This window comes from Stegodyphus dumicola, chromosome 7 (assembly GCF_044657685.1).
Source record: "Stegodyphus dumicola isolate Sdum_Otavi_A_Nest chromosome 7, ASM4465768v1".
Classification (NCBI taxonomy): domain Eukaryota; kingdom Metazoa; phylum Arthropoda; class Arachnida; order Araneae; family Eresidae; genus Stegodyphus; species Stegodyphus dumicola.
The window spans coordinates 106605642-106623469 of record NC_140774.1 but is presented as its reverse complement, the minus strand read 5'-3'; the positions used below and the strand labels follow the sequence as shown (position 1 = coordinate 106623469).

Here is a 17828-nt window from a genome sequence, read left to right as displayed (position 1 = left end):
TATATGAAAAGAATACATTTCTAAACAACATTTCATTCTGAGCGGAATTAAATGCTATACTTTTCACAAAACTGTTTGCTCAGAAGGATTTAATTTGAAATATTTTCACAATTTTTCGTTAATTACATTAGGAAAAAAAATAAGGATTCGATTTGATTCGGTTAAGGATTACAAAAATTAAGATCAAAGTTTATTGTACTATTAAAATTATGCATTATTTCTTTTCCATTTATAGAGCTTCTTCCTAAAATACTTTCTCAAATATGACATGATTTTTTAGCTTCTGAGGCATCTTTTAAACCGAAAACTAATAAACAAAAAATAAGTCAATTTATAATTAATGCTCTATTCGGTCCATTTCAAGTTAGAGCACCTTTTAATTTAATAGCGAAATACTTTAAATAGTGCTTATCTTTCTCTGAATATTTCTGAAAGAGAATAAAATAAGGCTTATTTTTTAAATATTATTTAAAACTTATAACTGACTTCTATAAGGAGAATATATGACTGATAAGGGGAATAATTCTTTTAATTATACTTATTAGATTTTTTTACCCTTAATTTCAACAATACATATTCCAAAACTCTTTTTTATTACTTTCTTAAGTACGCATCTCATAGAAATTGCTTTACAATACCTTTTAACAGATTGCTTTCCAATACCAACAATTCTTGCTTAATTAGTTTTATAACGTATTTGTCAACAGGATGTCAGTTTATGTTTACAATTCAATGTTAAGGTTATTATATTTTTATATAATATTTATAATCATTATAAATTTAGATGCATTTAATAATTAGATTTCTTCACGGTAACTTTCACAGTTATTTATGAATGAATAAATCCTTCATTTCAAATACATTTATAAATAATTTTAAAAATATTTACGTATATTGTTAAAGGCAGATACATGCTTTTTGGAAGCACATGCATAAATACCCATACATATTTCATATTTTTCATTTCCAGCATGTGGAAATCTTTAATTTCTGTGCATTCACTATATTTTTCGAGTAAAGTAATTTACACTAATTTTAAAAAGTACATGTTACAATAATATGTGGATGTGAAAAAAATTATTTTATTTACAACATTTTGGTGTTTGGAACATAAAATAAAAGTAGCGAATACTGTATTAAAGGGTATCGAAAAATGTATACTATTTTAAAGGTACGGTTAGGTATTTTTCATTGTTTAAGCATAACTGTTTTGCTAAAATCTATATTTTTGTAGTTCAACAGCTTAGAACTTTATAAAATAAATTCACAATCAAAATCGCTGTTGCTAGTTATCGAAAAATAACCAAAATGTGATTTTTGCGTAAATGTCACTAAACTATACAAATTGCTATTATCTATCACTCTAGAAATTTTTCTTTTATCCGGAAATGTCCCATGTTTCGATTTGTATGGAACTGTCGTGTGTCAAAATACTATCAGAGCGTTGTCAAGCGAGCTTCTGAATGTAAACAAAAAACACCCCATCTGGTGACCGAAGCTAGCTTCGTAGCAGTGCTTCACTTCTAATGGCGGTTTGGCCACTTCTTCCTTTCTTACCTCCATGGTATCTCTCAGGGGTGGCCCAAGAGCGATGGGTAGTGCAGGGAGTAAATTATGCCACCTGCATGGACCTTATAAGAAATAGACTAACCCAAACGGGTTTTCTCCCTCGTCTGAGCGTCATCATCGAGATAGATAAGGCCTGAGCGCTGAGTTACTACGTCACTGCTAGGGGACCGGTCTTCGCGCAGTTTAGCTTCCTTGCGAAACACCCATTTTTCTAAACCTATTCTATGTAATTGGTATCTCATACTATAAAATCAGTCTAAAACAAAATTACAAGCGGCAATATAATGTTTTACAAAGCTTATACGAATATGAAATATTTTCATTTTCTTTTGTTAGTATTTATTTTCAAAACAAAATTATTTGAGAATGGTGTGGTGCTTTTAAAAGTAAATCATTTCTTTGAAGAAAAATTGGTTTTAAAATTCAAGTAGCTAAAATTTTTACTTTGATTTTTCTGCACTGTCTTTGTGTCTCTCGTTGATTCTCATTACCGCATCAAAATTTTTTTTTTGTTTCACCCACTACTTTAACAAAATGTTTGCCAGTGGGAACACATGTTATCTCTCATTCTATAATTATTGCATATTTTTTATAACTATCATATTAATGTAGCAGGATTATAAAACATCAAACGAATGCAAGAGACTACTTAATATTTAGACTAACATTTAAATGCCTTATATCAGTCAGAAAATTTTTCTGAATGTAATAAATTACTAAATAGTCTAGTCTTAAAATTATTTCTTACTTACATATTGTATGTTAATCTGTATTACAGTTAATATTTTCCTCTTAATGCTACATAATTATTCGACAGAATCTGTAGTTAAATTGAGATAATGTTTATTACATAGCTCTGAAAACTATCAATATTAAAATTCCAAATAAGACAGGAAAAAAGTTTTTAAAATAAAGTTATATACAATTTTTTTGAAAATATTTTAAAAATATACGAAATACTTAAAAAACTTTTAGAAACTGAAATTTCTTGCAAATATTTACATCATACCTATTTAACTATAAGCGTTACCTCTGTTCTGAAAATATTTTTTCTATTAATAATTGAATTGAAATACAATGAAAACAAGTATGTCTACATATGAATTCAATTACTACTGCTTCTTCAATAACTGTATATTTTTAAAATTTCATTTTGCAGTTTCGCAATTTAATTACCTTAATATGAATCTTACATACATTACTTTAGAAACTTTTCTATCATTCTCAGAAAGATTTATATTGCATAACAAATTTTAAACAAACTGATTGCATGATAATAACATATATAAAAGTGAACAGAAGCTATATTAGCTAAACATATGCATTTAAGTTTCATCATGATAAAATGATATTTAATTATTTGCAAAAAACATTGATATTTAAATTTAAGAACACAGTACTCTGTCAAGAATCAAATTTATTCTGCATTTGATATTCTACATATTATGTAATGAAATAAGTGTTATGCTTTTAACCCCTTAGGACAGTTATTTCATATAAAATTAGTTTCCAATTAAAATAAATGATCATAAATTTTGCTGACAATTTTTATATTACTAGTGTTAGTGATTATTACAAGGGATGATGCTTCAGATGTCAAAAGTAAACATAAATTCAATTCTTAAAACATAATGAATAAAAAATTACAACTTATAAAAGCCAACAAAAAGTTTGCTGAGGGTCCCTTAACCGTGACGTCACAAGCCAGTTTCGTTTCAGAGCGCAGGCCTTATCTATCTCGATGGTGACGGTCTGAGGCGTTGCCGGCTGTCACCTTGATCACATCCGGAAGAGTAGGGGCGACTTGCAGAAATTTAACATTGGTTGCCTATTGTAGCTTGTATAATTGTCAAGAAAAAGCTGGTTGTAGCGCCTCATTTCACAAATTAGAATTTCTACATATTTTTATTTTTGAAACTGAGATAGATTTTTAAAAATTTAGCATATTTATCAAGCATAATTATTGTTTCAAATAATTATAAAGCTGTTGCATGCTTTCAGGCCTGGCTATTTTTTTAGCTTTTCCTATGCTGTAAGGAAATTTGTAACTACTTCTTTTAGAAAATAATATTTTAAATCTGAACTAATAGAAAATTTCAAGCAAGCAATTTTCTCTTGCGATTTTTATGCTTTTTATTGGTGTAAATAAGTAAAAAATACTAAAATATTTAAAAACGAATTTTCGAAAGTTTTGTTTAAAATTCTAAATTGTGCTGCCTTTTTAAAATTATAGATGAGTATTATAGCATAATTTCTATAAGGAAATTTTATTTCAATTATATTTCATAACACATCATAGTGATAAACACTTTTGACTCCTTAAAAATTTTTATACATTTAATTCTAATATTAAAATTGTATTTAACTGTAATAATTAATTTTGCTTGTATTTTATAGTGATTATTTTTTTAAATTTATTTTTAGTTCTGCATAAGATTTTTTTTTTATTTACTGTTAATTTAATTTATTAGCCCAAAGCGGAGATAGCCTAGAAAGGCTGTTAGTTTCGAAGCGACATTTTGCGCTGTTTTACTATAAATGTCCGTGTCTCCTTGCAAATTGTTGTTACCAAATATTATTGCCCTGTATTATATGTAAAGAAATTAAATAATGAAGAATCTGCATTAATACATGTATGTTTCTCGCACTGTGACAAAAACGACAGTATCTAGAGCCATCAAATTTTGAATAATGTAATCCTCCACTCGAACATGGGCATCTGGATGGCCGAATTTCGAATTTGTTTTAATCTATTTCATATTTTGTAAAACTAACGAATTTTTGATTAACAAACTCAACGAGTTCAGAGCGAGTACTATACGGAAAATAACAGTTTTAACTCCAGTGCGGAAATTCTAAAGATATGCTGTTTTCAAATGTATGTGGTTTACGGGCGAAGAACATGATATTCAATAAATATAAGTAACACACAAAACTTTAAAAAAAGGTTCCTTTTGGGCGTAATATAAAATCTGAGTTTCTAGATTTTATTTTATCTTTTCCTTCATTACGCTCAGAAAATTTTATGCTCCGAAATTTATGAATTATTAAAATAACTAATCCACTTTAATGTTAATAATTTAATGATCATATAGTCAAATAAATATGATCGTTTCGTAATGTTATTATAGTTTGGAAAATCACTGACTGAAAATGTTTATTAAATTTTTTAAAAAAATTATCAGATCTTGTTTAAATTTACCTTATTTATTTCAAACCATCCCGTACTATCAACCTTATTTAATTTTACTTTATTTTTACGCAGAATTAAGTTCATAAATTTTGTGCTTAGAGTTTTTACCTATTTACCAAAGTAAAAATGTTTGTACAAGAATTACGCGTGAAAAAAAATGTGGGAAATGCAGTAAAAAGTGCTTTAATGAGATATATTAAATCCTATTTGGAAAAAACTGTGGCTTTCATAATCTCATCACTATACAACGTATCACATTTAATAATTAAAAAGAGTTATGTGATACAAACGCCATAGGTTTCAGTGTTAAAGTAAACCAGATCGTCTATAGTCTTTCTTGCCGACATGTCGGTGACACACGCCCTGCCCACTGGGTTGGTCTATCTCTTATAAGGTCCATGGCCACCTGCGCATGACGTTATGTGGGTGACAGCATGGATCTGATAAGAGATAGACTAACCCAGTGGGCGGGGCGTGTGTCACCGACATGCGGACTATGGACGATCTGGTTTACTTTAACACTGAAACCTATGGCGTTTGTATCTCTTTTTAATTATTAAATGTGATACGTTGTATAGTGATGAGATTATGAAAGCCACAGTTTTTTCCAAATAGGATTTAATATATCTCATTAAAGCACTTTTTACTGCCTTTCGTGCATTTTTTTCACGCGTAATTCGTGTACAAACATCTTTACTTTTTTAGAACGGTAAAAACTCTAAGCACAAAATTTATGAGCTTAATTTTGTGTACGAATAACGTAAAATTAAATAAGATTGATAGTACGTGAAGCTTTGAAACAAATAAAGCAAAATTAAACAAGATCTGATATATATATTTTTAAAGTTTATGAGCATTTTCAGGCAGTGGTTTATAAAATTATTATAACATTACAAGACGATCATTTATTTGATCATATGATTATTAATTATTAACATCATATGATGATTATATATTTTAATAATTCATAAAATTCGGAGCAAAAACTTATCTCAGTGTAATGAAAATAAATAAATAAATAAAATTTGGAAGCGCTCAGGTTTTATGTTACGCTCAAAGGGACGTTCTTTAACGCTTTGTGCGTTACCTCTATTTATTGAATATCGTGTTCTTCGCACGTAAACAACACAAAATTCAATTCAACAGCAGTATCACAAAATTTTTTAAAACAGCATATCTTTAGAATTTCCGCGCTGGAGATAAAAATGTTATTTTCCACGCAGTGTTGCCATTGCTCGCTTTGAACTCGTTATAAGTTTCTTAATCAACAATTCATTAAAGTTTTACAAAATATGAAATGGATTAAAACAAATTCGGCTGTTCAGGTTCAAAATTTTATGGCTCTAAATACCATCGTTTTTTCACAATGCGAGGAACATACATGTATTCATGCAGACTATTTATTATTAAATTTCTTTAAATATAATACAAGGCGATAATATTTGATGGCAACAATTTTCATAGTGAAACGGACGTTTATAATGAAACAGAGCAAAATGCCGTTTCGAAACTAATAGCCTTTCTCGACCACCCCCCTTTGGGCTAATAAATTAAATTCACAGTAAATAAAAAAATCTTCTGCAGAATTAGATTTAAATTTTTAAAAAATAATCACTATAAAATGTTAGCACAATCAATTATTACAGTTTACAATTTTGACATTAGAATAAATGTATAAAAATTATTAAGGTGTTAAAAGTGTTTATCACTATGATGTATTGTGAAATATAATTGAAATAAAACTCCTTTATATAAAATATGCTATAATATTCGCATGTAATCTTAAAAAAGCAGCACAAGTTAAAATTTTAAGCAAAAACTTTAAAAAATTCATTTTTAGGTATTTTAGTATTTTTTACTTATTTACACCAATAAAAAGCATAAAAATTATAAGAGAAAACTCTTAGTTTGAAATTTTCTATTAGTTCAGATTTAAAATTTTATTTTCTAAAAGAAGTAGTTACAAATTTCCTTACAGCATAGGAAAAGCTAAAAAAATAGCCAGGCCTGAAAGCATGCAACAGCTTTATAATTATTTGAAACAATAATTATGCTTGATAAATATGCTAAATTTTTAAAAATCTATTTCAGTTTCAAAAATAAAAATATGTAGAAATTCTAATTTGTGAAATGAGGCGCTACAACCAGCTTTTTCTTGACAATTATACAAGCTACAATAGGCAACCAATGTTAAATTTCTACAAGTCGTCCCTACTCTTCCGGATGTGATCAAGGTGACAGCGGGGAATGCGTCAGAAGAGGGAGAAAACCATTTGGGTTAGTCTCTTTCTTATAAGGTCCACGGGTGACAGTCGTTAGTTCTCGGCGTTTGTTTACATTCGTTGCATTTGATCTGTGATACATTTGATTTGTGTTGTTAATTTGCTTTTATACCTAGTCGGAAATGGCAAGTTGTGCTATAGCGTTGTGTCACAATTATATAAGAAAAACTAAAAGTCAAGGCATCACATACCATCGTTTTCCAAGTGATCCAGAACTTCGTAAGTTATGGACTGTTCGCTGCAAAAGAGCAGATAATTTCAACATCGAAATGGCCAGAATATGTGCTCTTCATTTTACACCTGATGACTACGTACGAGATCTAAAGGCAGAATTGCTTGGTTCAACTCCTAAAAGGGTGCTGAAAGCCAATGCTGTTCTCACTTTACATCTTCCATCATCATCATCTGAAAATAACTCACCAATAAAGTATATATGTTGTACTTCAAAAACTGAACTTAATCTGGAGAGAACGTTTTCTAACATGAATGAGTCATCTAAATTTATGCTAAAAAGGGATAGAGCAAGCAGGTGTCAGGCTCGGGAAACAAGAAAACGAGCGTTGGAAAATTTAGCTTCCCTTTCTTCCCAAAAGAAAAAGCTACAAGCTGATAAGATAGACTGTGCAACTCAGTTTATATACAGTGACACATCTCATTTAGTTGATCGTGTGCAAATCTTAGAAAAGGAAAATAAGAGATTAAATATGTTGTGCTGTCAATTAAAAATGCAAAAGAAAATTATTTTTACTGAACTTGCTGCTTCTCGTAGAAAATTGCGTAGCTTTCAGAAAATGAGCAGGAAAGTAACAAGCAAACAAGTACATAGTGCAGTTAAAAAAGTTTTAGGGACAGTTTTTACGGACAATCAAATTCGCTTTCTCATGTCAAATAAAAAATTTGTTAAGTGGAATGCAGATGACATTTGCAAATCTGCAACACTTAGGGCAGTATCCCGAAGATGCTACAACTATTTCAGACAAAAAATGGGATTTCCATTTCCTAGAATTTCGACTTTGAAGAGATGGGTATCTTGTTAATTTCGCTGTTTTCCTGGTTTGCTACACGATGTAATTCATGTTATGCGTGCTGGGGCATTACAGATGACAGACCAAGAATATATGTGTGTTCTTTTTTTCGATGAAATGAACGTAGATAGTAGAATCTGTTATGACTAAGCAGAGGATAAGATTGTTGGCCCACATAGAAATGTTCTTGATTTATTTTCTGATTTAAAACAATTAGGAGTTAAATACCTTTTAACTTCCAGACTCAATCAAGATTGGCTGGAAAAACTTTTTCCCGAATCCGAGGTCTTGGCCATTTATATGATCATCCACTGCCCGTAGATGTAAAGTATCGAATGCGTCTTTTATTGTTAACTAATAATTCCTGCCAGATTTCACTTTCCAACACATCTTCTGATGCTCATGAGGAGGAAGATGCATACATTACTTCTCACTTTTTTGGTCATATTTTACCTGACATGACTGAAGCTCTGAAGATGTTAGATGGTGAAACTGAGATAAGGGATATTGTTTTTGATGATTCTACATTGATCCTTTGCAAGTGAACCTGCAGCTGACTGCTCTGTACAGGGTTTTCGGTACCTTGCAGGCTACATAGTCTACGGCGGAAGAAAATATGACCATTCTTTGGGAACACCTACAGAACAATTGCTCCATCTCTCTTCAGATGAATACGTTGGCTGAATAGAAACGCTTTCTCGTGGTGGTTTACTTGTTCCATCAGAGGAGTGGTTAAAAAAAATAAGTGAATTTGAAGTAGTGTTTATAAGTGAACATGGGAAAGATGGTCTTTCAAGAAGTAATAACATTATGCAAACTAAGTGTAAAAAAATTGCACAAAAGTTTCCTGATGTGCATAATGAAATCATTAAAATATATGTTAAGACACGAACATTTATACGCTTGAGGTATTTGAATGCAGAAATGAAAAAGAAGAAAAGAAATAAGGCTGATATGAAAAAGGCACAGAAGTGGATTGCATCATCTTTATAACTCCTCCTCATATTACATCCTACTCATATATGAAGATACCCTTTAACAGCAGCCAGGACAGCGATTGATGACGATGAAGAAGTTCAAAATGTTAATAAAAATGAGTGTAAAAAATCATTGCCAGATAATAAGTCAAATGCATATGATACTTTACTACACAGTGTCGAGTTTGAAGATAGTGTAGCAGAAAACATTTCCCATGCATTACAAAGATGTGAGGCTTCTTATGACATGATCCCAACAATCAAAACAAGCTTTCGTGTTTTTTATCATTCTATTAAGTATATTATTCTTATTAAAGTATTCTGCCACTGCAAATATCCTCTTCGCAAACATCTCACATTGGCATATTTAATAATATTTTGTCAAACAATTTTTGGCGTTTGAAAGAAACTTGCTTTAAAACACTGTTTTGTGAAATGTGTAAAAGAAATATCATTTATCATTGAGTACAAGGTGTCTGAAATGAAACTATTTCTACTATAGTTGTGTTGCAAAAAGTCAGCTACAGAATGTCACCAAATCATGTGTACAACTTTAGGTACTACTGTTATGTCATATGAAACTGTGAAGGTTTGTATTGTGAAATGTATAAAACAAATATGTTATGTCATCGAATACATATATATTAAATATTAGTATATTAAAGAACCTTGGGTATCTCTATTGACTTTTCTCCCACCCCCTTTATTTTATTTTGCGTTCTTTCTTTCTTTTTTAATTATTCTGTAGAATATAACATACGTACTAAGATCGAAAAGTTACCGACGTCCCATTTAAAAAAAAATTCATTTGGCAATAAATTTCTCTTATGCACGTATAATTTTGCTTTAAGTGAATAAATATGAAAGTTTCATTAACGAAACCGTTATAGTTCTATTGTGACATTTATCTGAATGAAGTGCTTTTCAAGTTTTTCTAAGATGTTTAAAACTCTAAATCCTAGTGAAATAAAATAATGTTTGGATTACGCTTATAGTGGTTCCTCTTGTTTATATTCGACAATGAAAAAATGGGCAAAGGAACTTCACATGGGATGAGAGTTTATTGAAGATTATTCAGAGCATGGTTGACCAATGAAGGGCTGACCTCACAAAATATTGCTCTCGTCAAGAAAGAAATATTAAAAGCACATAAAAGCCAAAAAGACAGAAACTCTTTTATACGCATTCTTTCTAAATACCACCACGAACAAGGTCTTAGCAAAGTGGGTCCTCACCTTCTGTCAGCAATTCAAAAATGAAAATAACAGAATGCGAAGTTTTGTAACAAGTTTTTGCATTTTAACGAACTCAGATAACTTTTTTACAATCATTTATTGTTCGAAATGAAACCATGGTTCTATAATATGATCTCCTAGCAAAGAGGATTGCATGGAATGGTGAAAATTGGGAGAAAAACAAAAGTAATCAATCAACGAAAACGATGGCGCAATTTTTTTTTTTTTTTTTTTTCTACCACGTACGATCTTTATTAATAGACTTTAAAGGAAGGAGCATGACCCTGATTAGGGTATACTATGTAAGTCTTTTGCATAAATTGAGCAATGAAATTAGGCAGAAAAGGTACGGAATGTTGAGTCGAGAAGCTCATTTCTACTATAGTGGTCCACTCTATATAGTTGTCGTTGCCAAAGAAGCAATAAAGAAATATGGTCTTCAGGAGATTCACCATCCTCTTTGAAGTCCTGATCCAATTCCGAGTGACTATTATCCGTTCTCTAACTTTTTCAATATCAATAAATAAATTTTAAAAAATAAATCTGTACTCGTGAAAAAACGTTTGATAAAGGTAGTGGTTACCAAGCATTTTGCTAACATATCTTTAGCTTAAATTTTTAAGAGCTTAGAACTGCTAATTAAAAGATGTGAAAAGTATATTCAAGAATAAAAAGACTTTGTTGGAAATAAATAATTCGGTTTTATTTTGTTTTGTTTAGAAATGTATTCGGCCAGAAATTTGTGGATCTTACCACCTATATTAATTTATTGCATGACTTACAGCATATCGTTTTTGCTCCAAAAATAGATCAGAAGTTGTTTTGTATTTAATATAGGTAATGATCAAAGATTTTCCCATTTTTACCAACCGAGCAGACATGCATTTGGATGTGCATCCTCTCAACAAAACTGTTTTGGCTTTGAATGACAAAAGATGGAAAGAAGTTAGGTCAGTTTTAACTCCAACATTCAGTTCAGGAAAGATCAAACTTATGACTTACATAGTGGACAAAAAAGTAAGTATCTAAAATTTTTGTAACATTAATTAATTGACAGAAAACATACTATTTTTCTATTAACTAAAATAATACGCTGAAGAACAAATGTTGAAAATACTGAAGCAACAAGAATCAGAATAAACTGCATAAATTTCCAGGGCTAGTTTCGAAGGTTAAATAGATACTTCTTCAGCTGCAGGAGTGAAAATAACGAAAGAGAAGCGTGTGCTTATGTGATAACAATAGATAAAAGATTGGAGAACATTCCAGCTAAGGAAAGGAACGAAGTTATTTGCGCCGTCTATTGACAAAAAGTGAAAACAACGCGTTTAAATTCAGCTTTTAAAGAAATTATTCCATAATTGTTCTCATATTCTGCCAATTGATGGTGCCAGTAATTTTTTCCCTTTCCATAGCTGACACGTTCTTGAAGTTTTGTCTATTTTCATCTTGCAAGCATATGCTTCCCCAACATTTTCATGCCTAAAATGATGCTGAAGAAGAAGCTCTATTAACTTTCGGAATTAGTCCTGCAAATTTATGCAACTTATGATTCTTGATGCTTTAGTTTCTTTAACTTGCTGTTACGCATTTGTCATAAATAAGGGAAGAGAAGAACATGGGAATTTCTGAATATGATAAATTCAAGGCATAAATTTACATATTACAATATTATATATTTGTTGGGAGTTGTTTTGTATATTACAATTAGATTTCTAATAACCATCCTTGTTTGCATAAAGAGAATTAGAGGAAGGCCAAAATGTGTAGAACTAGAATCACAAATGTGTAATCTCACCGAGTTTTGTTGTATGTTGTTACTATTTTGGATGATAGATTAATATGGATTTAAGCAGGTACAATGAAGTACGTTTATTATATTTATTAAATCTGAAGTTTATCTAAAATTTGTTATCATGTTCAACGTTTATACGTAGGAATATACGTAGGAACTCTTCTGGAGAAGCAAAATATATTTAAATTCTGAACGAATCAGTGATATCTAGAAATAAGTAAGTGACTTTGTAGTTTATAATTCAGTGTCAATGTAAACTTTGATATTAATGTATTGTAATCTTAAATTATTTGTTCTTTGAAAGAAGCATTATCGAATTTGCAAAACTCTCAAAGGAATGCAGAAAATGAGTGTCTTCCATTTGGAGCCCCTCCCAAAAAAAAAAGGACTACAGTATGTGAAAGAAAAACACGCCCATATTAAATTTTAAATTGAAGGAAAATAAACCTTAGACTGACGTTAGTTTTATAGAAAACTTGAAGCAATGCAGCACAGAATTTTTCTAAAAATCTAGTAAATTATTATTCTAAGGTTGATTTTTGCCTAGTTTCAAATACAAATGACTGCAGCTCACTTTTTGAAGGAAAAAATTAAGTTTTTATAAAATTAGAATGTTTCTTTTAATAGAATAAAATTTAACTAATAATCAGAAAAAAATGTTAATGTGTGATATTTTTATCTCCATAAAGGTTGACGTGATGCTAGATGTAATCACAAAGAAGGCTGAGAAGGGAGAAATGTTTGACATCTATGAGAATGTCCAAGCATTAACTCTTGACGTCATCGCTGATTGCGCTCTCGCAATGAAGACGCATTGCCAAGAGAACACGAAAGATATTTTCTTGATTGCAGTAAGTGAATAACCGTTGTCCATTTCAATTTTCCAAATGTAATAATAATAAAATACAACTTTTATCATTTAAGTTTAGAACTATGGGAATAATAGAAACTGACAGAACGATAAATATTTTTAAACGAATGTAATTTTCAGAAAAATAATATTGTCACCTACTAAAATAGGAGCCGATAATAGAGTGCTGGGGATATTCTTTTCATGAATTCCTTCGTATAATGAAAATCACTCTGAAGCAACACCTGCCTCGAAAATTGCTTAATGATTAAGAGCGCTGAGTGCTTAGAGTTCGATCTCAGGCGAGCGGCCTCACTCTGTGATTAGTTTTTCGTATGTGTTGCAGAGACATTAGGTTATTTTAAGCAGGAGACGTGAAAAATGAGCAATGCCCTTGCCGGGACTCGAACTTCGGACCTCTCGAATACGCGCCATTCGTGGTGTGCTGATCATTACACCACAAAGGCATGCTACGAAAGCTACGAAGGCTGGCGCAATACTTTATATACTCCCCCTTTAAAGGGCGACTGGATATTAGGGGACCCAGTCGCCAAATACTGGTGATGGGGAATCCTCCTCCACCACCTTTTCTAGTTCGGGCTCCACTTTAGAGATATATTAGGTTATTTCGAAGCAGGAGAGATAAAAAATGAACGAAGAGTCGAACCTCAGACCGGGACTTGAACTTCGGACCTCTAGAATACGCGCCGAATGTGCTGACCATTACACCACGAAGGCATGCTAAGAAGGCGGGAGAAATACCTTATAATGTAACGTGAATACGAGCCGGTTTTCCTTAGAAAGCCTTCCACGAAAGCATCTTCTTTCCCCAGGCAGATAGCCCTCGTAAGCTTTGCCATGTTCAAATAACCTAAATCTGAAACACCACTTCCCTACGTTGTTACTGTCAGAAAAGGTAACAGATAGTTCCGAAGATGAAAAATCATCCTTGTTAGAAAATTCAGTTCTTAAAAGTTTTTTCACCATCTTTTCAAATGTACATTTTGGTCCAAACATTATGTCTTTCGTCACTTCTTGAAGAGGAAGACTGGAACCTATCTGCCTTGACTCTAAATATGCCCTTGATAATCACATATACTATCTGCAGTCGCATGTATAAACTTTATGTCTTTCCTCATCTCCTGAGGAGGAAAACTGGAACCTATCAGTTCTGCCTCGAAATACTCTTCATAATCACATATTCTATCTGTAGTAGCATGTATGTACTAAAACGGCTTACTGGAAATTGTTATTCTGTTCCAGGTTCGCGACTTCTTCCGTTTCTCCCATAATCGAGCTGTGGACTGCGCTATCATGTTTCCCTTCGTAGCAACTATCATGGCTTTTATTACTAATTACATGACTTCAGGCCAGATGACTTCATTGATTGTGAGCAACGTCGAGAAAGCTATTGCAGCTAGACGAAAAAATCCTGAAATAAAAAGTGTGGATTTTCTCCAGCTCTTGGTGGACCATGGAAAAAATGGTAAATTACACTGCCTTCATTAAAATCAGATTTATGCACAGTTTTGAAATTCATAATAAGAAGGGGTATTTTTAGAATTAAATGAAATCGGCTTTCATTATAACATCAGAATTTCGTAATGCCAGTTTGCCTGTCTTAAACATTCTTGATTCTTATTTAATTCTCATTATTCTTGATTGATACAGTAATATCAAAAATGTAATTGTTCTGTGAATAGGCACAACTATATAGGGTGCCAAGTGATTATGGCCACAAAAGTTAGTTGCAAATAAAAATGGAATTAAAATTGCCTCGACTGCCAAGTAGATATTATAACCTCAACACATTAGCATACTACGCAATCGAAATGTTTCCTCTCCAATATGTCATCTTTATGTGCTTCATCATCAGTATTTTTCAGCGTTTCTACATCTCGGTGTTCATACATGAGTGCTTCTAAATTTTGCGTTTGTTACACACACACACACACACACACACACACACATATATATATATATATATATATATATTTCTTTATGTGTCAAAGAAACATTTAATCAATAAAAGAAAGAGACTTACAATTACTCTGTTTCGCTTGGAAAAATTTCTCTTAAAACTGAGAAAGTTTCCATAATCTGTTTATTTTTAAGTAAGTTATTTAAGGGTTAATTAAACATATTAGAATTATTTGAAATAAATATCAGTCTGAAATTTAATATTTAGTTGTTGAATTACAAAGCCAACAAACTACAAATTACAAATGTTTCAATTCCAACGTGTTATCAACAAAAATGTCTTGCAGGTACCGAGCTTTAGATTAAAGATACAAAAAAAAACTTGATTTTTTTCCTTTGCGTCATAATTATTATTGTTTATATATGTTTTGATAAATACTTAAGATAAATTTAAGTTAATTTATAAGCTAAATTTAAAATTTAGTTTTAGATATTTTTGTGCTTTGCTGATAAAAAATGTTTGTCTTATTAAAAACAAAGATTTTGTTCCCTCAAACTTGCTTTTGACCCGCATGCACTCTGAATCTGACACCACTGATTTAGTATAATTGATAGACATTTTCAGAGACCTGGGAATGCTAAAAAAATTACGTATAATATCAATGGTTACTGCTTCTTTTCATTATGTCTCTCAGTTTCAAAGAGCGCTCTGCTGTCGAAACGTGGGGATTATTTCTATCACATCTCCTTCATCATTGCTAATTAACTAAAGTCAACTAAAGGTATATGTATATATATAAAAAATAACAAGAAAACTGATTAAAGACCAATTTTAATTCCATTGCATAATTTACTTATTTTCCTAACATTCAGACCCTAATGGAAAAACTTACGAAAGCTAAGAAACGGAAATAATTTTTTTTTTTTTTTTTTCCATTTGTGTCTTACCACAGATTCTCGTGAAGCCAGTACAAAATTGACGGATGATGAAATTATCGCAAATGCTTATGTGTTCGTACTAGCTGGGTACGAAACTACAGCCACGGCTTTAGCTTTCACTTTCTATCTCTTAGTAAAGCATCCTGAAATCCAAGAGAAACTATACCAAGAAGTTGTGGAAGTCGATGAGGCAAACTACGCTAACATTCAGGGTGAGTACCATTTATGTTCTTTTCAGAATTAGTTCTGATTATTTACCTGTTCTGCAAAGGCATATGCAGTGAACTCGCTCTAAGATGACCATTCGCGGTTCCAGATGATTTTCTTCTTCTATGAGTTTGTGAAATTTCATTTAAATTTTATTAACAGTTCAAGTGTATGTTAATGTTTTCCTTTATACCTCGTTTCGTTACACATTAGCTCAATAAGGAGGGTCAAGCGCCGTAGTTTAAATTGAGAGGAAGACTTGTAACCCGCATGCAGGACTCTATTAACCAATAAGCAATATAAGCGAGCGCTTAAAACATCAAGAAAAGGGGGGAAAAAATTCTTATCTAATCACGAAAAGAGGACACGAAAAAAAAAAAAAAATTGCATTGCCAGTTTCACCACTGATTGTATGGCACAACTCAAAATAAAACGGAAAAAGAGAAGGAATGAAGAAAAGACTGTTGAAAACATATGTGGGGGCACCAAAGTCTTCCAAAGTGTTTAGGGTCTCTAAAAGTCTCAATCCGGTCCTGCCGGCATGATTTGTATTAGAGATTTGGCTTTTGGTGCCGCTGCTCGTCAACTAGAAAGAAAGCCGCTGATTCAGATAGTAGATGTGATCACCAACATTTTGCATGGTTGATAAGTGTTGTTGTGCATTAGAGTTGATCTTTGTTTTCCGATCCAGTTGATGTGGCTTCGTATAGCAGCGTTGGAGTTCTAGCGAAAGGCACCAACTTTTCTAAAGTGTGAAAGGAACCACCTGCTTTAAATGTATGTAAGTGCGAAAAGCAACAACTGTTTCAAATTTTTGCGAGTGCGAAAAGCACCAAATACGAAACATTTTTCAAGGTTCTTGTGTAACCTTGCTATGTGTTGCTATCTAAATACTTAGTGCAGTTGGACTACAACCGCATTACCTATAGTTAAACATTGAGTGTCCATTACATTTCATCATGACTTGACCTGAAATTGTAGTCAGGTAGTACACTATAAAATTCCAACAAGCTGCAATAGTTGAGGATACTTAAATTTAGTAATGTGTTAAGTTGATTCACCAGCGGTGAGAAAATAAAGTTTTATTTTTTTCATTGAACAAAGTGTCCCATCAAGACCATACGAACTCTGCATAGCCAGATTCTTTGCTTGCCATGCATAAAATGTACTCAAAGAACTCTACTTGTACGGCTAACAGTTTTCGAGATAAATGCGAAAGAAAAGTATGACATTATATCCGGTGAAAGGTAAAAAAACTATATCGAAACATGAACATCGGTATTTGCATATGTTTACATAGGAAGATGTTCAAAATGTTCACCATGCATATCGAGGCATGCATGCGCGCTATGAAATGGCTGACTGTTGACGTGCTAGAGTTCACCAAAGCAACGTGGTATCCACCAAAATACATGCACCATGAAGAAAAGCAACTAAGTCACTTTCTGTAGTAATTAGATCTCGTTAGACCAATTCCTTCAGATGGTCCATAGGAAAAATCCAAAAGTGTCAGATTTGGCAATTGTGATGCCCATAAAATCGGACCCCCACGTCTAGTCCAGAAGCCTTGGTTTTCACTGGTCCACAAGATATAGATCCAGCCAATCACGTTCAGGCGCATTGAAATTTGTCGGAGCTCCATCATACTGGAACCATAGGCCATGTATGGCCACTAAGTGAATGTCATCTAGAAAGTCGGTTAATACATCACGGAGAAATATTATGTATGAATGTCCCTTAAACCGTTCAGGTAGCAGGATATGGTCCAGTCATGTGACTGTCTAGTATGCCGGCTCAATCAATTACGGAAAAGCGGACCTGATGTTTATGCTGGTG

At 32.0% G+C, this 17828-nt stretch overlaps 1 protein-coding gene and 1 long non-coding RNA gene across 9 annotated transcripts in view; one reads left to right on the top strand and one right to left on the bottom strand.

Annotated features, from left to right (window-relative positions):
* LOC118200841 (cytochrome P450 3A16-like) overlaps positions 1-17828 on the top strand; it is a 53687-nt gene that overhangs the window by 17853 nt on the left and 18006 nt on the right. For 7 of the 8 annotated variants that reach the window (XM_085820686.1, XM_035372816.2, XM_035372818.2 and 4 more), the window contains 4 exons: positions 11119-11298; positions 12766-12927; positions 14190-14412; positions 15800-15997. In XM_085820686.1, the coding sequence (XP_085676812.1) occupies positions 11119-11298; positions 12766-12927; positions 14190-14412; positions 15800-15997 (763 nt within the window). Of the gene's footprint in view, positions 1-6994; positions 7040-11118; positions 11299-12765; positions 12928-14189; positions 14413-15799; positions 15998-17828 lie in introns of those variants that run through there. The other variant, XM_085820685.1, reaches the window with a different exon arrangement.
* LOC146996306 (uncharacterized) overlaps positions 1-17828 on the bottom strand; it is a 64279-nt gene that overhangs the window by 41594 nt on the left and 4857 nt on the right. The gene's annotated exons all lie outside the window — the stretch shown is intronic.